Source organism: Carassius auratus, unplaced genomic scaffold (assembly GCF_003368295.1).
Source record: "Carassius auratus strain Wakin unplaced genomic scaffold, ASM336829v1 scaf_tig00216160, whole genome shotgun sequence".
Lineage (NCBI taxonomy): Eukaryota > Metazoa > Chordata > Actinopteri > Cypriniformes > Cyprinidae > Carassius > Carassius auratus.
In genome coordinates, this window is record NW_020528434.1 from 506812 (window position 1) to 533628 (window position 26817).

General features: G+C 36.9%; 2 protein-coding genes and 1 pseudogene across 2 annotated transcripts; 2 read left to right on the forward strand and 1 right to left on the reverse strand.

Moving 5' to 3' along the window:
• On the forward strand, window positions 1–14052 carry LOC113097228 (procollagen-lysine,2-oxoglutarate 5-dioxygenase 1-like). Its single transcript, XM_026262435.1, has 19 exons — window positions 1–193; window positions 771–862; window positions 2054–2187; window positions 2292–2455; window positions 3671–3783; window positions 3970–4033; window positions 5686–5783; window positions 5900–6001; window positions 6745–6876; window positions 8275–8396; window positions 8552–8656; window positions 9360–9485; window positions 9657–9798; window positions 9890–10003; window positions 10109–10174; window positions 11428–11532; window positions 11610–11756; window positions 12077–12202; window positions 13452–14052. The coding sequence occupies exons 1-19, from the start codon at window positions 109–111 to the stop codon at window positions 13605–13607; spliced, it is 2193 nt and encodes a 730-aa protein (XP_026118220.1). The 5' UTR covers window positions 1–108; the 3' UTR covers window positions 13608–14052.
• Window positions 13890–26817, forward strand: part of LOC113097229 (mitofusin-2-like) — a 19084-nt pseudogene continuing 6156 nt past the window's right edge.
• On the reverse strand, window positions 21646–23591 carry LOC113097230 (uncharacterized). The gene is made up of 8 exons (XM_026262436.1): window positions 23214–23591; window positions 22968–23038; window positions 22718–22897; window positions 22485–22543; window positions 22324–22398; window positions 22188–22250; window positions 21953–22105; window positions 21646–21772 (listed from the first exon to the last, which is right to left on the reverse strand). The coding sequence occupies exons 1-8, from the start codon at window positions 23429–23431 to the stop codon at window positions 21758–21760; spliced, it is 834 nt and encodes a 277-aa protein (XP_026118221.1). The 5' UTR covers window positions 23432–23591; the 3' UTR covers window positions 21646–21757.

Sequence of the window (26817 nt, forward strand, 5' to 3'; positions counted from 1 at the left end):
GAGGGGTGGAGAAAGGCAGAAGTGGGCCGGCTGTGGATTGCACAGCTAACTTTGTCTCCAGGAAAGTCGTCGAGGTGGAGGACTGGGGAAATAATAACGGGTCCGAAGATGAAAGGAGTTCTGGTCATTCTAGCCTGTTTGTTTGCGTCCTTTTCTCCGCGTGACTGTAAGCAGCAGGGCTCGATCCCCGAGGGTAAGGCAATGATTTCAGCTCATCATAGTCAACGCTTGAGCAGTAAATGGGATTGTTTTCAAACCTGGCGTGCATAGATAAAATTTTCCAGATCCACGCTGACGTGGACCCCTTCTCCACACAGAAACGGGAGCAGATTAGATCAGTTTATGACGATAAATCACAGCAAAACAATGTAACAAGTTCTCAAATTTACCAAACTGTAAATAAGAGTAAAAAACAAAACAATAATAATAATAATTAAAAAAAAAAAAAAAACAATCGCGGATTTTCTCGTATCCCGATATGGTCAAGGTAACCCGGAATGCTTGTAGACTGCGTTGCAAGAAAAACAAAATAAAGCAGCACAGTGCATTACGTATGATAGAAAACGCATTAGTGTCGGCTAAACAAAATATCAGTTTTACAGCATAGCTATTTTGCGCCAGGTTCTGTATACCAGCTGTGCCTGGAGATCCTGATCCCCACTGGAGACCAGTGGATGTGGGATTCCCATTAGGATGTGCTTGCTCTTCCAGTATGCAGACAGAGGAGCTGTAAGTTTCTCTGTTTTCATGCAGATGATCTGTGTTTACAGGAGATCTTCTCGTGCTGACTGTAGCCACGCAGGAGACTGATGGCTTCAGACGCTTCTTGAGATCCGCAAAGCACTTTAATTACACCATCAAGGCGAGGCAGTTATTCTACAGTCACTGTTGTTTGTGAATAAGTTTGTAAAAGGTGGCATAGAATGCAAAAATAACTTTTATAGTGTGTTGTGTTGTGTGGCCACAGTGTGTGAAAACAACCAGCATATAATGGTAAAATTCCACCCACATTTTTGTTATAATCCCAATAAATCATAAACAGTCTCTCCAAAACTAGCGGTTCCAGATTTAAATGTGCATTTTCCAGAAAAAGTTCAAAGTTTGGGTTTTCTATTGAAAAAGTCATCAGGTTATAAACCAGATATTTTTTTTTTCCCTCTCGCTTTAATAGAAGGCTCAAAATCTCATCTAAACACCTTTGATGAAATTTGTAATTTGTGAGATTTAGTCAGTCGAAGCAGTTTTCAGGTTAATCTAGTTTTGTTTCTCTGGAAAATAATAATCTATGAAATCGTATTATATTGAATATCAACATTTTTGTGTCTGTTTTAAGTAAAAAGTAAAAAGGGCCCCAGAATTGACACAGAAGGACCCAAGTGGCATGTTTGTAGAAGTGTTATTATTCTTAAATGTGATACTTACTGTAATTAATGTGGTTATTATTCAGTATTACATTTTAGACATCTAATCGCGTCCATTGAAACTTATAGGCTAACTGAGTGAAATCATTAAACTTGAATTCATAGTGTTACTATTATGACTAATCTTCAGGTAAAATATGGGCAATTAATTATTCATATGCCTGTATAAAAGTCATAGTAAAAAAAATAAAAATGACTGGGATTCTGCTTCGTTTGTCATCAGTTATTCAATTTTCCACTAAATTGTCAAAATACAATTTTAAATAGAATAGTAGATTTAATATTTTAAAGACTGTGTTTATTCCCTATAACAACACATCGATTGATGCATCATTGTCCTGTATGCTAAACATGCCAAAAATATAATTCTCATCCTTGTTATAATGCAGAAAAACATAATCATATGGTGTTTAAATCATAAAGCATAAATCATTACTACTGTACCTTTATTTTTGTTTTATTTTATTAACTTAGCATCATCCTGTCACTTTTTTTTCTTAATGAAAATTTAATTTCTTTATTTTATTTTTTATAAGGGTTAAATATGACATTTTTGTTAGATGCTCCCAGTATAACACAGTTCACAGGTTATAATCCAGATGGATGCCTGACATTCCTCTGCTGTTCTTCAGGTTCTGGGGAAGGGAGAAACATGGAAAGGTGGAGATTACATGTCTCCTCCAGGTGGAGGGCAGAAAGTGCGCCTGCTGAAGTCTGCTCTGGAGGACATACAGGAGGAGAACAGAGTCATTCTCTTTGTGGATAGGTAGTTACATCCATCATAATTATGCCTGGAATGATTTGTCTGTACTGTTTCTGTATCAGTGTTGATCATGGACTAACGATCGTTTATGCTTGGGCTTTCCACAGCTATGACGTGATCTTTTCTTCTGGTCCGAAAGAGCTGTTGAAGAAGTTTCAGCAGGCCAAGCACAAAGTCGTGTTTTCTTCCGAGACACTCATCTGGCCGGACCGTCACCTGGAAGACAAGCATCCTCATGTCAGAGAAGGGAAGAGGTTCCTTGGAGCAGGAGGCATGTCTTTCTCTCTTGTTCTATTATTACCATTGGAGAGCTTTAGCTGTACTGTGTAAGCTCTATTAGCTCAATTTTGTTTAGTTTTGGAATCAAAATAAATTTATGAATCATTTACACATACATTTCACAATGACATTTTGGAGTTATTTGTGCATTCAAGTTCTCCTGTGAAGCTTGTTTTCTAGTCGGAAAGTCATAAATATGGCAGCAGGTGTTTACATTTCTTTAGTCAGAGCAAGAGATCGATATCCCCTTTTTTTTTTTACAAAAAAAATACAGCAATATTTTTTATTCTATAAAATGATGAATAAAAATGTGTATCAGGTGTATTTTTATATATACTGTATATACACACACAATCATCATTGAACTATACTATAATATGTTGTGCGTTAGTTCTGTTGTAAATAGTATATTTAATCACAAAAAAATAAATAACAATATTAATAATATATATATATATATATATATATTTAAATACAAAGAGGCTCTTCTTAGGACCACTAATACATTATTTTCATGACAATTAAACTTTCCTTCCATTCTCATTACTGTAATATTTCAATAAAAAATAATTGTCCTCTCCAGTATACTATTAAAATTTCTTCAAAACGAAACAAAAAATCATTACAGTTAGATCTTGTTGGGTATACAATGAATTATATTTTATTTGGTTGATTACAGTAGGTGTTTTACTTGGGTTTTTGTTTATTTCAAAGCCCCAAATTCAGAAATTATGAAATTATTCATTTAACAGGAGATTAACGTATTTAGAGGCAATGGTGCATAGAATAGAATGAAAGCAAACCAATGCATGTAATAATATCTTGTAATTCATCATACAGTTGCTATAACCAAACATACCACAAACTAAAATAATCACTTTTAACTATTTTATAATTCAGTGGTTGAATCTCATTTCCATTTACTCTGAACTGTTATACTAAGACGTTTGAGGCATCTTCTTTTTTAATTTCCTTTCTCAAAAATCACTCAATGTTTTCTCATACCTGCATTTAATAAGAGAATACTGTACTGTCTTTAGTGCAATCTGTGGCCTCTCTGAAAATCCACTCTCTTCCTTCTTTTCATGACTAATAATTAAAAGATAGGTTTAAATCATCCAGTTGCACACCTAAACCAGATATTAATATGTGTTCGGTCTGTTTTAGGCTTTTTCCATTCTTACGCTGGATGTTTTCTTTTTTCTAGGCTTCATTGGCTATGCACCCAATCTTAAACAGATGCTTTCGGACTGGTCAGGAGCAGATAGTGACAGTGACCAACTCTTTTTCACCAAACTATATATCAATCCAGAGAAAAGAGTGAGTGTTTGGCTGTAGTTTGTTTGGTATGATCAGCGTGGCTTCCTAAAACTTTATTGCTCTGTTTTAAGATATGTTGCCCTGTTTTCAGAATGGACATTTAAGTTCACAGTTTTCAGTAATGACGCATATTAAATGTGTTTACACTGCCATGTGACATTTTCCTCCCTGTCATTTCCTCTTTAGAAGTCCATAAATATAACTCTGGACAACAAGTGCAGATTGTTCCAGAATCTTCATGGAGCTTTTGGTAAGTGTTTCATTTTGTGTCTTTACAGAAATGCAGCTGTTAGAGATTTGATTGGAGAACAGCTCCAACATAAGGCTTCTGCAAATTTCTCCTGAATCAGCCCTCTGAAGAAAAACATCCTTTAATATGGTCTTCAAAGTGCAGCGTCAGTACAATTCTCGCTCTCTGATACCTGCTGGGGTGTTTTTCTGTAACCTTTGAGTTTAATGAAGAATCGCTAATGCAGTGCTTTGCTGAAGCATCTGAAATGCTGATTGGTTTCACGTGGACTGAAGTCTTGTATTTGAGTTTAAAGCTGTTCTGCTTGGCTGGCAGTTTGGCTGGTTGGCTGGCAGCTGTAGATTTGACTCACTGCTTTATGTGGGAGGTTCAGATGTATCCATTACAGATGCCCAAGTGAGTTTAATTTAAACATTTATGGAGGAATTCCTTTAATATGAATGGGCCAGTGAATATTTATGGCCATTTAACTGACCTTATAACTACAAAATCATTCAAATATAATTCAGCTGCAACTAAACGATAATGTAGTATTTAAATCAGAATATTAATGATAGCATGCTGTAACGCCTGTACCAAAAAAAAGAAAATGTTGCACTGGACAACTTCAATAACTTTCGTCCTATTTCAAATCTCCCATTTTTTCGCAAAATTTCTTGAGCGTATTTTTGAACCTATGATTTGTTGATGGCTGTTGACTCAGGTGCAACTTCTATTATTATTCTTCTTTATCTAAGAGCTGCGTTGAATACTGTGGATCACAGTCTGTCACTTACTCATCTTGAAAGAGTGTTTGGTGCGTCTGGGACTGCCTTAAGGTGGTTGAGGTCTTATTTTACTGACAGCTCCCAGTTTGTTTCTATAGGTGGTTATAGGTCTGAAACTAGCCCTGTCTCAACTGGCGTCCCCCAGGGGTCAGTTATAGGTCCTTTCCTTATTTGTCACCTTTAGTCCACCGTTTGAGATCGCACTGCCTTCATTACCATTTGTATGAAGACGACAAGCAGATTTATATACAATCAAAACCTCATGAGTGCCTTTACATTGCTTATTTGTCTGACTGCATAACTGAGATTAAAATATGGATAGATAAGAATGTCTTGTGGTAAAACTGAAGTTATGCTCATTGGCTCCCGTTGTCAATTTCTAAAGCTGATTGTCTGTCCCTGACTCTTGATGAAATTTGATGACTCTTGACTTCATGCAACTATGTCTTTTGATTCTTTTGTCCAGAGCACTGTTAAACATTGCAAGATTATGTCCTATGATAAATGTTACAGTCGTGGGAATGCTGATAAATTCCTTTGTCTTCTCACAGTTAGACTATTGTAACGCTCTTTTAGCTGGAGCTTCTAAATCTACACTTAATAAGTTGCAATATGTACAAAATTCAGCCGCCAGGATCTTAACCGGGACTAGGATTGGCAGTCATATTACTCCAGTGAATCTCTGCACTGGCTCTGGGTCAAATTAAGAGTAGATTTCAAAATTATGAAGCTTACTTTTAAAGCACTACATGAACTCCCACCACATTACCTTACAGAATTGTTACATCCATACACTCCTAGTCATAGATTGTGTTCCTCTCAGTCAAAATTGTTGGTTGTTATATATATTTTATATATATACTTTTTCTTTTTTTGCATGAACAGATGAAGTCATGCTGAAGTTTGAAGATGGACGCGTGCGAGCCAGAAATGTGCTTTACGACACTCTACCTGTTATTATCCATGGCAATGGACCCACCAAAGTAAAAAAAAGTTTTTTGATCCAAATGACTGTAATGTAAAAGTAAGATCTTTTCTATAGCTGTCTGTCTTGTTCAGTTTAATAAATAAATAAGTAAATAAGACCGGTTTCTTCCAGCTTCAGATAAACTACCTAGGGAACTATATCCCAAATCTGTGGACGTTTGAGACTGGCTGCACCATCTGTAACGAGGATCTGCGACCTCTCTCTGGACTCCAGGTGGGCCTTACGTTTACTATTTTTACTATCAGTGTTTATTTTTACCATCAGGAATTGCGGGGTTTAGAGTTATTGTTTAGATTGTTTTATTAAATATATTTAGTCAAATCCACTTTTACAGAGCAAGAAGAGGGAAAAAGCAAGATATTATATAAACAAATGAAGAATTAGTTCCCATGACTTATTAATTAGTAACCAAACTAACAGTGCAACTTGAGCAAGGTTGTTTATCAAAAACAAGTGGAAAAATGTGGCCTCATTTTAATTTATGGCCTCAATATCTATTTTCTTCTGCATGGCATGTGCAAGGCTCCATACATCTATGTTTAAATATTCATGATAACAAGATATATAGTGTTACCTACTTTAGTCAGGCTGATTCAGACATAATAAATATTATCTAAAGAAATAAATACAAATACATCTAAAATTAAAAAGAAAATGATGAAATTCAATTCAGTGTTAAATGTACACATACAATGCATTGCAATAAACCAATAAACATGTTAAAATTATAAAATTAGATATATGTTTTATAAATAATACACAAATTAATATAGAACTTTATGAATGTGACTACATTAATTTACAAGAATAAAAGTCTAATAACTGCACATTTCCACTGTTTATACCATAAGTATTCACAGACACCTCCAACCTAAACATATACATTTAAATTTTAATGAAGCTTCAGCTAAATAATAGTTTGGCTTATGAATCTATTGGCTGTGTTTTGTCTGCAGGAGAGTGAATATCCTCTGGTGGTCATCGGGATCTTCATCCAACAGCCCACACCCTTTGTCACTGTGTTCTTTGAACGCTTGCTTAACCTCAAATACCCCAAAAACCGGCTCCGGTTATTCATCTATAATCAGGTAAAACATTATGCTCAGATTCATAACTGTATATATAATATGCATTTTTAACAGTTAAGCTGTAACACTTTGCAATAAGGTTTCATTGTTAACATTGCTTAACTACATCAGTTAACATGTACTAACAATACTTGTACAGCATTTATTAATGTTAGTCTATGGTGATTTCAACTTTACTAATACATTTTTAACATGAATAAACAAACAATTCACTAACTAACATTAACAAAAACAAATGTTAGTTGATGTTTGATAATGCATTTTCAAATGTTAAAGAGGTCATATGATGCTACAGTATTTTCAAAGCTCATTGTTTTGTGCATTGTGTGTAATAGAATATGTTAGCATGCTGTAATGTTCAAAAAACACATTATTTTTCACGTACTGTTCATTATTGCAGACCCTGTATGCACGTAAAGTCTTAAAGTCTCTGAAATGTCAAGTCACCTTTATTTATATAGATTGTGTCAAAGCACTTTACAGTAGTAAACCCAAAATCTTCTGTTTAAGGCAGTTCATCATTGAATTATGTGATGTCATCATCCAGCTCAGTTCAGTTTTTAAATAGTACCTGTGCAATCAAGTCAACGATATCGCTGGTAATGAAGTGTCCCCAACTAAGCAAGCCAGAGGTGACAGCGGCAAGGAACCGAAACTCCATCGGTGACAGAATGGAGAAAAAACCTTGGGAGAAACCAGGCTCAGTTGGGGGGTCAGTTCTCCTCTGACCAGACGAAACCAGTAGTTCAATTCCAGGCTGCAGCAAAGTCAGATTGTGCAGAAGAATCATCTGTTTCCTGTGGTCTTCTACAAAGCCCCTCCTTCGAAAAGCGTAGCGTGCTCTGATTGGCCAGCTGACCCAGTGCGTTGTGATTGGCTGAACATCTCAAGCATGTGTCAAAAGCCACACCATAATCATGAGCTTAAGCTTCCAAAACAATTATAAGAACAGTTAATAATGGCGCCAGGTTTACTTTATCACAACAGGCTCTTCTTGAGCGTCAAGTGTGAAGCAGAACACGAAGGGAATCACGTTTGTCGTCTTTTTGCCGCCAGTTGAGAACAACGAATACTACGTTTGTAAATTTAAATCCATCTGTGATTGTAAAAACAACACACAATATGCATTACCCTAAACTTGATCTAATTATATAGAGCATGTGAATAAGATCTGATACGCCTGTCCTGCTGAGTATCATATGATATTCTCTTCATTAGTGGGGTCTTCATTGTTAAAGGCGGATCAGATCAGATTGAATGTAGTTGAACAGCAGATTTTCACATGGACCTTGTGTATATTAATGAATCGTGATGTTCATTACTGTCATTCTTCATAGATGTATTTTATGTTCAGTATATACCGCGAAGGACAATCCTTTTGATTCATGTCTTTTGCAGGAATCCCATCACGAGCCACACGTGCGCACATTTCTAGAGCATCACGAGTCTGAATACCAGGGTGTGAAGCTGATTGGACCAGAGGAGGACATAGATCCTGTGACCTCTCGTGATATTGGCTTGTGAGTTGGCTTTTTAAATACAGTAGTCAATTTTAATACTTCAACGTCCATATCAAACAGCATATGAAAACCGGTGAACATAGTTTGTCATTGTACAAATGGTTCCTCTCTGCTTTAAATATTCCATTAATTTCTTTTTTCCGTTTTGTTTGCAGCGATATGTGTCGTGACGACATTGACTGTGTATACTTCTTCAGCATAGACGTGGACGTGGTTTTAAAGAACGAAAACACGCTTAGAATCTTAATTGAGCTCAATAAGTAAGTAAAGATGAAAGTACTTGACAAATGAAGGCAAATATGTTGTCTCTGTAGAGTTCATGTCCTCTGTTGAGTTAGTATTGTGACTGGTGGCTTTAAATGAATATTTCAGGTTTTGAACAAGTGAAATAGCATCTGTTTATAAGCAGCACGCAAAATAATGTACTTGCCATGCAAACCTGTGGAGGATTTAAAAGCAGAAATGTCGAGCTTGTGTTTTAATAAAGGGCTTATTTACATGAATTATTCATCAAAATGCTTAGTATCCGAGTTGTAAAGTTGATCAAATTTTTTAGTCTAGTTCTAATGGGTGTTTTTTTTATTTCGGCATCATTACTCCAGTTTACAGTGTCACATGATCCTTCAGAAATCCTTCAGATATGATTATTTTTTATTATAGTAAACATTTTTAAGATAAAAAAATACTTGAGCAAGGATGCATTTAATTGATCAAAAGACATTTTATAAAGCTACAAAATATTTCTACTTCAAATAAATGCTGTTCTTTTAAACATTCTATTCAGAGAAAAATATAACATGGTTGCCTCATGTTTTCAGCATTGATAATAATACGAACCTTCATCATACGAATTCAGATGATTTCTGAAGGATCATGTGACTCTGAATGTGCGTATCACTTTCCTGATATTGATCTTTTCGATGCCTGATAATGATGCCTAATCAGTTTTTATGAACCTCACAGGCCTTTCATTGCACCAATGATGACTAAACCCGGGCGTCTGTGGACAAACTTCTGGGGTGCGCTCAGCGCCGACGGGTACTACGCCAGGTCAGAGGATTACGTGGACATAGCTCAAGGACACCGCGTGTAAGTTGGTGTTCGGTTCACTTCATTTGTCCTGTGAAATCACTGAGAATCCACAGAGATTTGAGAGAGAGTTGAGTTTGTTTCACTGCTCTAAAAATATGAAGCAGTCTTTGAAATGCCTCAAACTGGGGCAAATGGCAATCATGTGACCGTTCTCCGGTGTCTCCACAGGGGTTTGTGGAATGTGCCATACGTCTCTAACATATTCCTGATAAAAGCCGATACACTGAGGACTGATCTCAAAGATCCTGACCTGTTTGAATCTGAAACACTTGACCCGGATATGGCCTTCTGCTCCAAAGTTCGAAACAAGGTCAGACATTCCACGCAGATTACCAGAAGAAATAAAACACATTAAACCAACATCTTATATCTTGCTGATTGATATATTTTTAATTTCCTAGGGTGTCTTCATGTTCGTAACAAATATGCACACTTTCGGTCGCGTTTTATCGACTGAAAATTACCAGACAACCCACTTGAACAATGATCTCTGGCAGATCTTTGAAAATCCTGCGGTAAGAGAAAATCACAGCGATATTTAACTGAAGTCATTCATGCTTTATTGTTAGTTTACTGTTTGTTTTTGCCTTATTGTTCTTTCATTTGTTTCTCTGGATCAGGAATGGGAGGAAAGATACATTCATGAGAATTATTCCAAAGTTTTGAGAGATGATCTTATAGAAATGGTGAGTATTGACCAAAATCATTATAATAGCAGGGTTTTCTGAATATTATAGTTGGTTTGTAATACTACTGTATACGATTATAGTATTAAGCATTAAAGCTGCGGTAGGGAACTTCTGATGCTCTAGCGGTTAATAAACAGAACTGCTTGCGTCTTGCGGAAGAACATCGTAGCCGGATCTACTTCTCTCTGTTTATGTCTATGAAGAATCACAAAGGTACTGGGTTACTCCACCGCGGTACCCCCGAAGCAATCTAAAATAGTCAGAATATAAACACTTATTATAGGTGTACCCTAGTGATTCAGGACAAGCTAAAAACACGGTTTGGAAAATGGATTCATGGTGTACTCGCTTATTATATACATTTTTCTACATTTTGAACACAAACAAAGTTACGGACCGGACCTCTGATTGGTTGTTTCTTACCGGGAACGGATGAATTTCTGCAAAAGGCAATAGGACCACTGGGAGGAGCCAGAGGAGCTTGATTTTTTCACAGATTATCTGTCTCATATTCTACCGTCAGGACGTAATGACAGGTTTAACAAATATGTAAAAAATATATTTTTACAAAAGTTACCTACTGCAGCTTTAAGTTTGTCAGAAGTGACAGTAAAGACTTTTATGGTGTTACAAAATAGTTTTCAAAATTCAAATGTGAACTTTCTACTCATCAAATGATCATAGTTTCCACAAAAGTATATTAAGCAGAACTGTTTTCAACATTGATAATAATAATGAAAAAAAAAAAAAAGTTTCTCGAGCAGCAAATAATCATATTAGAATGATTTCTGAAGGATCATGTGACACTGAATTCACTCTGTCTGTAAATATATGACACTAGAAAACTGTTGTGCTAAATTATAATATTATTTCACTATATCACTGTTTTCATAAAAGGTGAGCATCAGGTGAAAACTCGCTGCTGTAATGTAAAGTGTTGACTCAGGTGCTTCTGTGAGGTTACAGCGGCGATCTGTTGTTTCAAGCATATTTTGCTACATGTGTGTACTGTGTGGTTTTTAGATGATTGCATCCAGGTCTAAGTAAAAAGAGAGCATCCCCAATCTCTTAGAAATGACTCCAGTCTCTCCTTTAATGGTATTTTTCATTGTTTTATTTGTTATCACTTAGGTTTAGGGGTTTGTTTACATCGCCAAACCTAAGAAGGAATGATGGCAAGCACAAGAAATGCTTTTGAGTCTTTGGTAAAGACATTACAATGTAAAACTTCCTTGTATTTCTGTGTGTAGCCGTGTCCTGATGTGTACTGGTTCCCTATTTTCACTGACGTGGCCTGCAGACATCTCATTGAAGAGATGGAGCACTTTGGCCAGTGGTCAGGAGGTGGAAACGTGGTATGTTGTTTTTTCTGTTTCATCCCTTATCTTGCAATTTATTTGAGCATGATTATGACGATTTCTTTTGCTTCTAGGACAAAAGGATCCAAGGTGGATATGAAAATGTCCCCACTATTGATATCCACATGAATCAGGTGGGATACGATAAAGAATGGCACAAGTTTCTTTTGGATTATATAGCGCCGGTCACTGAGAAAATGTATCCAGGGTACTACACAAGGGTAAGCCTTACTTCGTTCTCCTGACTTTGAAGAAGTGATAAGTGAAGGAAAAGTTAGTTACAGTAAAGACATTTCTAATGCTTTTCAAAGATATGCTGTTCTTCTAAACTTTCTATTCAGAAACTAATCATAAACAAATGTGTCATGGTTTCCTCAAAAATATTAAGCTCACATTATCAGTATTGAGAATGATAAGAACCATTATAAATAATTGAACACCAATATTAACTGATACATAATACATAAGCAGCAAATCATCATATCAGAGTGATTTCTGAAGGATTTCTGTGATGCTGAAGACTGGTGTTTGTCTCCCGCAGGCTCAGTTTGATCTGGCGTTTGTAGTCAGATATAAACCTGATGAACAACCCGCATTAAAACCACATCACGATGCCTCTACTTTCACCATCAATATTGCACTCAATCAAGTGGGGATTGACTATCAGGTGAGTGAAAACATGCCTCTGTATACGTCGTTTTCTTTTTGTTAAATGCTTGTTTGTTACATTAAAAAAGTGTCTTATTTAAAGTGCATTTTTATATTGTTCTAATCGAAAAATTTTTTTGAATCAATGTGGTTTGTTAAAGTTTTTTTCATTGGCCTTAAAGCAAATAACATTTCCCATAGAAATAATTAAAAGAGACAAATTTGCTTAGTATTTTATAGTATTTATAGTATGTGCAGAACATACTGGCTTGCTTTACTGAGTGCAGAAATGATTGTAGGTGTTAGTATTTTTTCTGGTGTTTCTAGCTTTTGTATATAGAGAGATTAAGTTGTAAAAAGCCACAAAATCATTATATTGACCAACATTCATTAATAAAAACTAATAAATTTGGCTGTAACAAATTTGAGTATTTAAAAAAATAATAATAATTGGCCAAAGTATATATATATATTTTTTCAGTGTAGTTTAATGCAATGTATATATAGAGAACCTGATCTATGGTATTATGAATATATAGATACTTCAGATTGTAAATGTGACGTATGCAAACTGTTGGTCTGTAAAATGTTCATGTCGTAACACCGCAGCATGTCGTGACCTGCAGCTCTCCTGAAAGCTACAAATATTTCAAGTGTTGGAACATGAGAAGGTCTTCTTTTGTTTTGAAGGCCTTTCAGGGTTTTTATTTTTTATTATTATTATTTTTTTTATGTAAATTATTATTGCACATAATTTTTCTCTATGCATCTTAATAATCTCCTTTTTGTGGAAGCCTGTTTCTGCCACTGAATAAATAAAAAATGTAGTTTTGACTTTTTATCTCACAATTTTGCTTTTTTTTCAGAATTGTGTTTTCTCAAAATTTTAACTTGCGGCTGTGAGTTATAGCGTCAGAATTGTGAGACATAAACTCACAACTCTGTGAAATAGTCATAATTGCGAGATTTAAACCGAAATTAAATGAAATTATGACTTTTTTCTGACTTTTTTTTCTCGACCAACTGTAAGACAAAATACAGAAAAGAGTCAGATTTGTGAGAAGTACACCAAGGAAAAATCCAGAAATGTGAGGGGAAAAAGATCACAATTCCCTCTTTAATTTTTTTTTATCCAGTGATAGAAATGGGCTTCCATGCCTTCTTCATGCTTGTAAAGTGAAGCTCATAGCTTTAAATATGTTTCTGCTGTTGTGAAGCGGTTTGACAGACCAAGAGCTGACTGTAACGATCAGTGATTGTCTGTTCAGGGCGGTGGCTGCCGGTTCCTAAGGTACAACTGCTCCGTGACAGCTCCGAGGAGGGGCTGGACGCTCCTGCACCCCGGACGCCTCACACACTACCACGAGGGGCTGCCCACTGTACAGGGGGTCCGATACATCTCTGTCTCATTTGTGGACCCTTGAACTACTTCTTACTGGAAACTAAGATTTGCTTTGAATTCAGAAGACTGTAGGATAAGCAAATAATCAATGAGTGCACATTAACACAGTACCTTTCATTGTGAAAATGCCAGTGTGTATATATATATATATATTTTTTTTTTTTTCTTTCCATATGTTTTGTTACACAAAAGCATCTTTTGATAACAGTTGATGAATGTCGAATGCTGTTTGAAGGATCACTATGCAAAATGTGACTTATATGCAATGATATTTCACTTGTTTATTTATTGTCATGTATTGAAAGGGATTTTTCCATACAGATGATGTGGATGTGTTTCAATAAAGCATCTGTCCTTGCTTTGACATTCACAGGTTTATTGAGAAGTGTTCTTTATAGATGCCCCTCAAACAATTGATGCTGCTGTTTGAAAACAGTAAGGAAAAAAATAAATATATCAAGTTTGTATTTGTGCATTTTAATGTGTTTGAAAGACAAAAGCCTTCAAAAGACATAGAAATATATGGTTAAATAACCTACTGAGTTATAATTCAAATAAAAATGGTGTTCATCAGGTGATACAGTGTTGAAACACTTCTTAAACCTTTCGTACATCCAGTGGTCAAATGCCGTGTCTTCATCAAAACTGGAAGACTTTTTGAATGTATCAACAAACGGAACTAACAAGTATTCCTACAAGTGTGACTGCATCATATAATAATTATTTAATAATATTAATAATGTTCATCGTCTGGCTGACTACATCTTGTATTATTATTATTTTTTTAAATCCTGTCATACGTGCACAAACCGACAGTCACCACTTATAAGCTATTACTAAATATTGTAGAAACATAATTTTCTGTAAAGTTGCTTTGTAACGATTTGTATTGTAAAAAGCGCTATACAAATAAACTTGAATTGAATTGAATGTATGTAAGCAGTAGGTATTTTAGAAAGGGACATTTAAAAGTTGAAAAAAGAGGAATTAGGGAGAAACAATAAATTCTGAAAGAATGTATTGTTATTGTGTGAATAATATGCAATTATAGTATCCATAAACAAGTAACTAGTCTGATTATGAGTATTATAAAATGGAACTGAATCAAATTACAAGGCTACTTAATTTATGGAATCCAGGCGGCAAGGAAGCATTCCCATTGACTCCCATTCATTTTGTAAATAACTTTACATCTGAGGCGTTTAAAGATTAAAATTATTTATTTCTAAAGATACACAACAATGTATAAAGGGCTCCATTACCTTCAATGTTACATTATGGCCCCGTAGAAACAGTTTTTGTAAAAATAGGCTAACGATTGCGTCATAACCACGCAACTCTCTGTCGCATTACCGTACAGACAGGAGGAGAAGCTCGCAGGCAGTTATTAAGTAATTATGCACTTCTCCTCAACAATTTGATGTGGCATAGACAATTTTAGTGATTTAACATAGGGTTATTACTTCACAGACAATAAAACTGTACAATTTCTAAAGACTGCATTAAAATAGTTGCATACACTACCAGTCAAAAGTGTTTGAACAGTATGGTTATTAATGATTATTGGATGGGAGGTACATTACATTTTTAATTTGAGTTAAATTTAAGTTGGAGGTTTTTCTAACTTTACGATGTTACATGAATATAAAACAGCAGTTAAGAAGAGTTTTACTCTTAAGTATGTTTAGTGAATAGTTATCACAGAGACTCGAGTGTTGGCTCTTTTGATTCGGACCAATAAGCAATCATCTAACATTCCCCCAAAACACCTTAGCAACTGAAAAGCAATGGCGTGCTAATCAATGAGATTGATGCAGTCATGGCAGCAGCCTTTACTTTTGACTATCAATGCATTTTGAAGTTGCAAATGTTGTTGGTGAAGTATTGAACCATCAAGTGTATCTGAACTGGTCTGTTTTCTTGACAGAGACCTACAGCGATGAGGAACTGGATCCTGTTACTACAGAGGAGCAGGTGGACACATGAAGGTGGTCTTCTTTGGCAGGTATAATGCATACCTATTGTCTCTCACAGCATGAGTGCAAAGATTGTATTCATTGTTTTTATGTCTTGTGTAACTCAGGGGTTCCCAAACTTTCTAAGCCAAAGCCCTTAGACAAAATATTTAATTGAATTGAAATTTTAAAAATATATATTTTTCAATAATATAATGGCACTTTTGCTTGATGACACTTCTCTGATGGAAGTTAATGGTCACATTGCATGAAAATAAAAAATAAAAAATGTGTGTGTGTATATAATTTGTTTATTTTTTATTGTCATGCAATGTGTATATATATACACATTGTGGGAAGTCGTGGCCTAATGGTTAGAGGGTTGGACTCCCAATCGAAGGGTTGTGGGTTCTAGTCTCGGGCCGGACGGAATTGTGGGTGGGGGGAGTGCATGAACAGCTCTCTGTCCACCTTCAATACCACGACTTAGGTGCCCTTGAACAAGGCATCGAACCCCCAACTGCTGCCCGGGCGCCGCAGCATAAATGGCTGCCCACTGCTCCGGGTGTGTGCTCACAGTGTGTGTGTGTGTGTGTGTGTGTGTGTGTGTTCACTGCTCTGTGTGTGTGCATTTCGGATGGGTTAAATGCAGAGCACAAATTCTGAGTATGGGTCACCATACTTGGCTGAATGTCACTTCACTTCACTTCACTTCATATATATATACATATACATACATGCTTATGTATATATTTCTTTGTTTAAATGTAGGGCTGCACAACATGGCCAAAATTGACAAAGTGTTGTGAATTCTTTGTCATACATTGCAGTTTGAACTACAATATTAATTATAATATACAACTAATACCATCAAAAGTTATTATTATTGCTGTCATTATTAATATTACTGTTATTATTTTTAACTCTGATTCTAAAAACATAAAGTAATGTTTTTCATGATAAGAGTCCTTCGAGTAATTTACTTTTAAAATAGTCAGGTTTAAGTACTTAAATGCTAGTGTGTGTGTGTGTGTGTGTGTGTGTGCGTGTGCGTGCGTGCTGGCAGACAGTGAACCAGTTGGCCCATGCCTTACACCAGGATGAGGATTTGGACGCAGGCAGTCTGGTGTGTGTCATGTGGCCTAAAGTGAAGTGTGCGCTGCTGCGGGATGAACTGGTGCTTGTGGACAGGTGAACACACACTCGAGACACACTGACCGCACTATTAGGAAAAATCAATAGTACAGCACCATTGCATTCAATACGTTGCCTGCTTTACAGATCTATTAATTCTGCACAGATTAAACTTTCACTTGCATATTTTTTTATTATAATTTTTATACATCATATTGATATTTTGCTTGCTAGTGCCGTTTTTAAAATTAAAATTATATAAGGATACCATTGTAATGGCTTTATAAGCTTACTGCATTTGAAGCCATATTAGTTATATTTTTCATTTGGAAACTTCTAACATCTTCCTTTTCAAGCCCTGGCACTGACGTCACAACAGAGTTGGACAGTTGGATTGACAAATTCTGCCTTGATGCTGACGTTTTTGTGCTGGTGGCCAATTCAGAGTCCACTTTAATGCAAACAGTGAGTTTAAAATGAACTTCAATTTGTGAAAAAAAAAGCTTACATAGAATTTGCTCTATATTACAGCATTATGATTTCATGTTTTAACGTTTGTGTATAAATCTTGATACATTTGACTTGTCATACATACATTTAATCTTGTTTAGCACGATTATCTTGTGAGGTGAGTGCACGATCGTCCTGTGACCTCACTGGTGTCAGTGAATCAAAGCATGCCTCTCCTCTACCCTCTTAAAGGAAAAGTCATTCTTTCACAAAGTGAACGAGCGCCTCTCCAGCCCTAATATCTTCATCCTGAACAACCGCTGGGACGCCTCCGCCAGCGAGCCCGAGTACATGGAAGAGGTGTGCCACACACACACACAGACACACACACACACACACACACACACACACACACACACACACACACACACACACTGAGTCTCACCACCCTGAGATGCATTTGAAACAATTAGCATCACTGATACTTAAACCTAATACTGTAAGCATGATTTTTACAAAATGTGGGATGAAGTGAAGGTTTAAGAGTCGTTTTTGTCAGTTTTACAAACAAATTTGAATAATAAAAAAACCCTAATAATCAATCAATCAATCAATCACCTTTATTTATATAGCGCTTTAAACAAAATACATTGCGTCAAAGCAACTGAACAACATTCATTAGGAAAACAGTGTGTCAATAATGCAAAATGATAGTTAAAGGCAGTTCATCATTGAATTCAGTAATTTCATCTCTGTTCAGTTAAATAGTGTATGTGCATTTATTTGCAATCAAGTCAATGATATCGCTGTAGATGAAGTGACCCCAACTAAGCAAGCTAGAGGCGACAGCGGCAAGGAACCGAAACTCCATCGGTGACAGAATGGAGAAAAAAACCTTGGGAGAAACCAGGCCAGTTCTCCTCTGACCAGACGAAACCAGTAGTTCAATTCCAGGCTGCAGCAAAGTCAGATTGTGCAGAAGAATCATCTGTTTCCTGTGGTCTTGTCCTGGTGGTCCTCTGAGACAAGGTCTTTACAGGGGATCTGTATCTGGGGCTATAGTTGTCTTGGTCTCCGCTGTCTTTCAGGGCTGTAGAGGTCCTTTCTAGGTGCTGATCCACCATCTGGTCTGGATACGTACTGGATCCGGGTGACTGCAGTGACTCTCTGATCTGGATACAGACTGGATCTGGTGGCTACGGTGACCTCGGAATAAGAGAGAAACAGACAAATATTAGCGTAGATGCCAATAAAAAATAATAAAAAAATAAATAAAAAAGTGGTGTTTAGCAGGTGGATCATGAGTCTTGTCTGTTTGTCAGGTGAGACGGCAGCACATGGAGCGCTGCACTAGTTTTTTAGTGGATGAGCTGCGGGTGGTGGATCGCGCTCAGGCCAGCGACCGGATCTTCTTCATCTCTGCTAACGAGGTTCTTCAGGCGCTTGTTTTTATAAACCATTTCAAATTTGATACAATTCCCCAAATTAAAAAAATATGATGATGATAATAATAATAGTTATTGTTATACTTTTATTATTTTTAAGTTTTAGATATAAAAAGTTAAGACAATTGTACTGTAAAATCAAAAAAGTGAATATTATATTCCAATTTTTATTTTACTCTATATTTTACACTTATTATACTAATATATATATTTTACTTTCAAATGTTTACTTTTAAATTCATGCACTTTTTACAACTTAATTATCTTTGATATTTCAAAATCAAGCTTTTATTACACTAAATGGGTGGAATATTGGAGGAATGCTGTGAACTTCTGTCAACAGAAATGTAGAAAATTTATGAGAGTGTGCAAATAAAGTGATTCTAGCACACAGTGCTACCAAATTCACATTAAACTCAGCACTCTACAGTGATTATTGTACTAAGCTATATCACAATTTCACATTTATTTTGATTAATTGTGCAGTCCGAATTTAGTCATTTTAATATTAGAATCGATTTAATGTTACATTTTTTATCATTTGGGAAACCTTGCATTATAGCATCTTAAAGAGCCAGTGAGATGAAAATTCTAAGCTTCCTATCACTTTTTTTTTTTTGGGATTTCAGGTGGTGCTCTGGCTGAAGGTTTTCAAGCGCGAATGTTTGAGTTTCAGAACTTTGAAAGGCGTTTTGAGGGTTCGAGACTGTCGTTGGTTTAAGCGTGTTGTCTGACTCAGATACGTATGTCCTTACAGGAGTGTATCTCGCAGTCAGCAGTCAAGACTAAGTTTGAGCAGCACACGATGAGGGCCAAGCAGATTTCTGAAGCTCTGCGTCTTATGATGGACTCTGTGCACGTTGCAGCTCAAGAGCACATGTGAGTGCAAAGACGCCTGCTTTTCTGAGCGGCAATCATCACATTAAACACTGATCCTCTGGTGACATTGAAATGATGCTGTGCTGTTACAGACAGAGGAGGAGATAGAAAGAGTCAAATTTTGATATTAGGGATAATATCCACAACATATTTGACCAATATAAAATAAACAGTAATTTTTCATGATTTTCCGGAGATTAAAGAAGATAACATCCTGTCATTTTACACAATAATCTGCCAGTTCGAAATCAAAACACAGTGTTTTGTTTTTGTTATTATCTGTGTGTTCAAATCAAAAGATTCAGCTTTTCACATCAGAGCTGTGAGTGTAAATTTCAACCTAAAGTTACGAATATTAAAATTACATGTTCTCACGGTTAAATCAACAAGCTCTCGGGTTTTGCTACTGTTTTACCTTCATACCAGCATGACTGCACATAAACCAGACGACCCACAAAACAGAGTTGCTGCTGCTTCTTACTTCACATGTGGTTAGGATACAGTGATCAGGAACCAGTCTTAGATCAGCTTTATTAAAATGATTCATTTGAAGGATAGCTTTCTGTGCATTGACTGAAATTAATATTTAGAGTGATGAATTTTTGTGTGTGTTCCTGTTCAGGATTCATAGTTTAGAGGTGAAAGAGGAGATGGAAGACAGGCTGGAGTTCATCGATAAACAGCTGGATCTGCTCACTCTGGACTGCAAGAGCAAAATCAAGAAGATCACAGAGGAGGTGGAGAAGCAGGTGAGGCTGTTTTCAGCACGTTAGTAAGTTAACTAACATCACCTGGGGGGTATTCCAAAAAGCAGGTTATGTGACATACCTGGGTATGTATAAGGGTAAGTTCGTGGATAACCTCAACGTTCGGTTCCAAAAACAGAGGTCACTTTCTGGGTATGTATGTAACCATAGCAACTGACTCTCTGAAGATAACCTGCTCGAGAGCAGGTTATGTTTCAGTGTAACTTCGTTTCAGAAGGTTGGTGAGCATGGCGTGCCCTTTTGACGAGGATCCTGTGGACGTTGAAGCACAAATTATACGAGGTTTTTTTCATCGGGAGAGGGTTATAAGACCGCGTATTGATGTGTTTGCTTACCCTAATGAATATTTAAAAGAGCGTTATCGTTTTTCAAAAGATTCATTAGTTTATTTAACACGTCTTTTAAAACCGCATATCGCAAATGTGACAAACCGCGGCTCTGCGCTTAGCACAGAAAACATTCTGTGCATAGCACTTAGGTTTTTTGCGTCTGGCCATTTTTTGTACAGTGTGGGCGATTCAGAGCATGTGGGAAAGGCAACTGTGTGTAGAGCCGTTCGTACAGTGTGTCTGGCACTTAAACAGTTGTTACCCACGTTTGTACAGTTCCCTGGCCATAAACCTCTGCTTGTTATTAAAGACGAATTCCACAGAGTGGCAGGTTTGTCCTTTGTAGTAAAATATATGACGCATATTTAATATTTAGTCATATTGTTAATATCTATACATGTATTCCTTATGCACACACTTCATACTTCCAAAACTTTCTGTTTCAGGGTTTCCAAATGTAATTGGGTGCATTGATGGCACTCACATTCCTATTAAAGCTCCATCAATAAATGAGGGAGACTATGTTAATAGGAAATCTATTCATAGTATCAATGTGCAGGTAACAACTTAATTTTTTCCCCTTCTTAAAATCATCAAAGTCATTACTTTTTCCACTAACTATAGGTAATATGTGAGGCAACCCAAATCATCACCAATGTCGAGGCAAAATGGCCAGGATCTGTGCATGATGCCAGAATTTTCCGCGAGTCATCATTATGCCAGACATTTCAGCAGGGTATGATTTGCTTTATACAATTTTTGTTTTTTCGTTTTACTATATTTGTGTTGTACACTTCAATCATTACAGGACAGTACAATGGTTACTTGCTGGGGGACAGAGGATACCCTTGTCTGCCCTATTTAATGACACCCTACCCTGAACCTGAGCCTGGACCACAGACACGGTTTAACCTGGCTCACAGCCGAACACGGGCCAAGGTGGAGATGACTATAGGGATCCTCAAATCTCGGTTTCAGTGTCTGCGTGGGCTCCGGGTTAGTCCAGAGAGGGCATGCGACATTATTGTGGCTTGTGTTGTGCTTCACAATATTGCCACTATAAGAGGAGAGAGCCAACCTCCTTGTATTGAGGAAGATGGCCCAGAGGAACACCGACAGATTTTAGAGGCCAACAGAGACGGAAGACTTTTGAGAGACAGGATTTGTCAAAATTACTTTTATTAGTTTTTTTTGCACTGGTCTGCCAGGCAGTTTATTTCTTCATTTCCTGAAAAACAATAAAAGTAAAATTCATTAAAATGTTTTTTTTTTTATATTGCTTTACACATACATACATACATACATACATACATACAGATAGATAGATAGCTAGATAGATAGATAGATAGATAGAGACATACAGACCACTTTTAACATGCAACAGATTAATATTCAGACAAGTTCTCACCTTAAGGCGATTCTCAAGTAATTCTATTTCAAGTGCTGCTTTTTTAATGAGGAGCCTTTTCTCTTCCATTTGAAGCTGTATAAGGTCCATCTCCATGTCACTTTTTCTTATTTGTTTTTGAAGATGGACCTTATACAGCTCCTTTGCTGGCAACTAAGGTGGAAAAATGTAATAAATGAGATCGTTTGGTCAGACAATAAAATTAAAATATGGACACATGGACACAAATTCTTACCCTGCTTAGATTGTGTGCTGAGGCTGAAGGACCCTCATCTGTGGGCAAATCCCTAGGTATGTACTATGAAAGGACAATGACAGTTTGTTACTCTAATGCAAAAAGGGGCCATACATCATAATGGTATGCATCATACCTCAGTGGATCTACCAGCATTGTCCACTTCTGTCACAGCAGATGTGGTCTCTTCATCGTCATCATCATCTTCATCCTACAAGACAAATATTCAAGTATACATTATTTGGCAAAAAAAAAAAAAAAAAAAAACCTAAAAGTACCTGACAACAAATCACTTACAACTGTGACAGACTGTGTTCTTTCTGGAGAGTCCAATAATACAATCCGTCCATCAGTATCTATAAGAACACACAACCCGTTAAATTCTCAATATTATCAAAGAAAATAATACATCATATGCAGTTAAATAAAATAAGCCTACATAAATTAATCTTGTTCAAAAAGCCTTTAAGTGACAGAGATAGTAATTTATCAGGATAAAAAATGAAAACAAATCATAGAGGTAAACTTACATTTCACCCTTTTTTCACCATCACTTGTGGTGCATAGTATGTGTGATGAACTGCCCCCTGGAATGCCAGCAACCACTGGTCGCCCTTTATTAAGGGACAGAGCCAGCTCCTCAGATGGGGTGAGGGGAGGTGGTGGTGGCCCCCCGCCAGTTAGACGGGCTTCAGTCTTTTTTCTGTTAGCTGCATGACAGAATGAATATACTAAATCCTGTTATAATAATAGTTCAGTAATTGTGTAATCAAATATTACCTTTTTGCAGAATGTTTTTGTGTTTCATTTTGACTTGGCTTAAAGTTCTTGTGGCTCCAGAAGGATTACACCTTATTAAATAAGAAATATACATTATTATTTCAAGCTAAAGAAATAAAATGGCAGGAAAAGTAAATGCTTCCATAGTGATTTAACATATTCAAAAGTATGTATAAGTCATACTTCATTATTTTGCATTTCAATAAAACGGGAGCCAATACCAAATTTGTAATTTAATACACTCACGCATTTACTCTGTCCGTTATTTTTTTCCAAGCCAACTCTCTTGCTTTAGCCGATGCAGCTGTATTGCTTCTTTTTAATATTATTGGCTTAAACTCCTCATAAGCATGCATTAAAACTTCCAACTCCGCCTCTGTGAAATACGCGGCTCTCTTTTTTTCGCTTTGAGTTTCCATGGTGACTCGTGAAATCGGCGATCCATTGAAAATGTCTTTATACATGCACCGTGCACGCGCATTAACTCTGGGTAACCAGTCAGAGGTTGATTAAGCTAACTCTTCTCAGGTGTTTTGGAACCGACATACTCATGGTATGCCTGTTTGGGGTAAATCAACCCAGAGGTTATAGTTTATCAAATGGTAAGTTAACCAAGCTTTCTGGAATACCCCCCAGTATACATCAGGTACGATTTGAGCTCTTAGTGTGGACATACAGTTGAACACATGCAAGTCAAGTCACCTTTATTTGTATAGTGCTTTATTCGGCACTGGTTGTGTCAAAGCAGCTTTACATTGTCAAACAGGAAAATAGTTTGTCAATGATGCAAGAAGACAATAGAGTCGTTTCTATATTAAATGGAAACACATAATGTCATAATTTCAAGGCATTAGTTAGGTAATGGGTATTGTGCAAAACCTGTTTATTGTGGATTTGGAGTCTTTAGTAACTTTAATTTTCAATTGAAGGTGTTTCCATGTTTCATCCCGTTCGTCACTATGTGTAGGTGTCTAACGCCATGGCAGAGGAGATCCGGAGACTGGCTGTGCTAGTGGACGACTTCCACATGGACTTGCATCCTTCACAAGTGGTGCTTAAAGTATATAAGCACGTGAGTTGGACTTAAATTGGTCTTCCTTCAATCACCTTTAATCTTTGGTGCTCTATTACATGATGGAGAAATGTATTTTCTGTTATGTCATTTTGATGATTGAAATGATTGGTTTCAGGAGCTGCATAAGCACATAGAGGATGGTCTTGGCAGGAATATGTCTGAGAGATGCTCCTGTGTGATAACTGCAGCGCTGAAAAACACACAGACTGAGATGATTGGTCAGTATCCCTCTCAAACGGTGAGTTTTCATACAGCTCACACCAGTATCAGCAGCAGGTTAAAGCACTTCTGATCGTTCCAGAGGGCCTGAAGCCCCTGCTGCCCATCGGGATTCGAGAGCATTTGGATATGATGGTGCCCAGACAGTGCTTCGCCCTCAGCTACGACCTCAACTGTGACAAACTCTGCAGCGACTTCCAGGAGGACATCGGCTTCCACTTCTCCCTGGGCTGGACCATGCTGGTCAACCGCTTCCTGGGTCCCAAAAACACACGCCACGCTCTCATGGGCTACAATGACCAGGTTTCACGTGTTAATTGCAGACTTCTGTTTGGTAATAATGTTCAGATTTGTCCATCTAAATCCGGGTGTCCAATCCTGGTTCTGTAAGGCCAACAATCATGCATATTTCTTCAGTGGGCTAGAAGGCTTCTATGTTCTACGTGAAAGTAGTGCTGAAAAACTGAGTGCTGTGAAACATGGAAGACATAAAATGATATTCCTATTATGGATTTTTGAAAATTAGTTTTCATGCAGTGTGTAACGCAGCTCTAAGTGAATGAAAACATCCTGACAATTTTAAATCTGAAATTGAACCGTGTGTATAGTTATTGTCTCTCAAAAGAAAAAGTTTTTTAAACGAATCCCAAGCCGTTTCATGTTGATATCAACATGAAGCATCAGCATACTGGCCGCCCACTTGTTGGTCTTTTCACGTCAGTCTGAATGAAGATGCAGATTCACTCTTTGCCACTAGGTGCCACTTTTGGAGCAGTAAAATAGCGGTTTCCCCAGTAACGCTGTAAACAGAGCAGCACTGTGCTCACAAACACTGCTTTATCAGGCATTACAGGCTCAGGATGAAACGAAAATGAAACCAGCCAATCACCACAGATTAGCGTCACGCAAAGGAGCAAAATGAATCGTTAAACGAATCGTTTGGGAGTCTTTGAGCAAATAGGTAAAAATAAATGCATATTATAAGACAATGAAAGTGTTTTTTTGACCTTACATGCATTGTCATAGTGTCAAACCAAAACATAAACCTTACACTAGCCATAATAGGGGAACTTTAAAATGTACTCAATAAACAATGTAATATGAATAAGTATTTATTCAACAATAATAAAAAAAAAAAAAAAAAAATCAAAATTGTGAAGAACATAAATGCAATAGTGAAGTAAAACTATTTTCCCCTCTCCTACTGTATGTATTTCTGTCAAGCGCAAAAGTTTAAAAAATGTCCTCGTATAGTGAGACTGCAGTTGCTGAAAACACCAGTCATCACATCAATCAATCAATCACCTTTATTTATATAGTGCTTTAAACAAAATGCATTGCGCCAAAGCACTGAACAACATTCATTTGGAAAACAGTGTCTCAATAATGCAAAATGATAGTTAAAGGCAGTTCATCATTGAATTCAGTTATGTCATCTCTGTTCAGTTGAAATAGTGTCTGTTTTAATTTGCAATCAAGTCAATGATATCGCTGTAGATGAAGTGACCCCAACTAAGCAAGCCAGAGGCGACAGCGGCAAGGAACCGAAACTCCATCGGTGACAGAATGGAGAAAAAAACCTTGGGAGAAACCAGGCTCAGTTGGGGGGCCAGTTCTCCTCTGACCAGACGGAACCAGTAGTTCAATTCCAGGCTGCAGCAAAGTCAGATTGTGCAGAAGAATCATCTGTTTCCTGTGGTCTTGTCCTGGTGCTCCTCTGAGACAAGGTCTTTACAGGGGATCTGTATCTGGGGCTCTAGTTGTCCTGGTCTCCGCTGTCTTTCAGGGCAGTAGAGGTCCTTTCTAGGTGCTGATCCACCATCTGGTCTGGATACGTACTGGATCCGGGTGACTGCAGTGACCCTCTGATCTGGACACAGACTGGATCTGGTGGCCACGGTGACCTCGGAACAAGAGAGAAACAGACAAATATTAGCGTAGATGCCATTCTTCTAATGATGTAGAAAGTACGGTGTTATGTGAAGTGTTCCGGTTCCAGTTTACCTAATTAATGCAGCCTAAAAATCCTTTAACGGATTTGGATATTAAAAGCATATTAGTATGTTATGTGTATGCCAGGTTAAAGAGATGGGTCTTTAATCTAGATTTAAACTGCAAGAGTGTGTCTGCCTCCCGAACAATGTTAGGCTTTGTTCATCTGAACAACTTATTTAGACTATTTATTGAATGCGATTATGCACACATTTTACAGTTTTTTTCAGTCGCTAACAAGCATTTTTCCAAGCAGTGGTCACATTTTCAAAACTCTAAACACAATTAGCACAGGATCTGTCTATTGTGGCCATACCATTCACACATTTCATGTCGTTTTGACAATATGGAGTCATTGAACACATTTCCACAATGCTTACATTTTCTGAACAGATAAGCTATGCCTCCCCACAAAATTATGGATCGTTTTTGTAGTATTTACAAATGTTAACACACAACATCCCACAATAGCAAAAACAATGTTCCAAACCTTAGATACAGTATAAAAACCTCTGCTTCTGCGACTATATCAGTTAAAAAAAAACGTTTATCTTAGCTGATTTA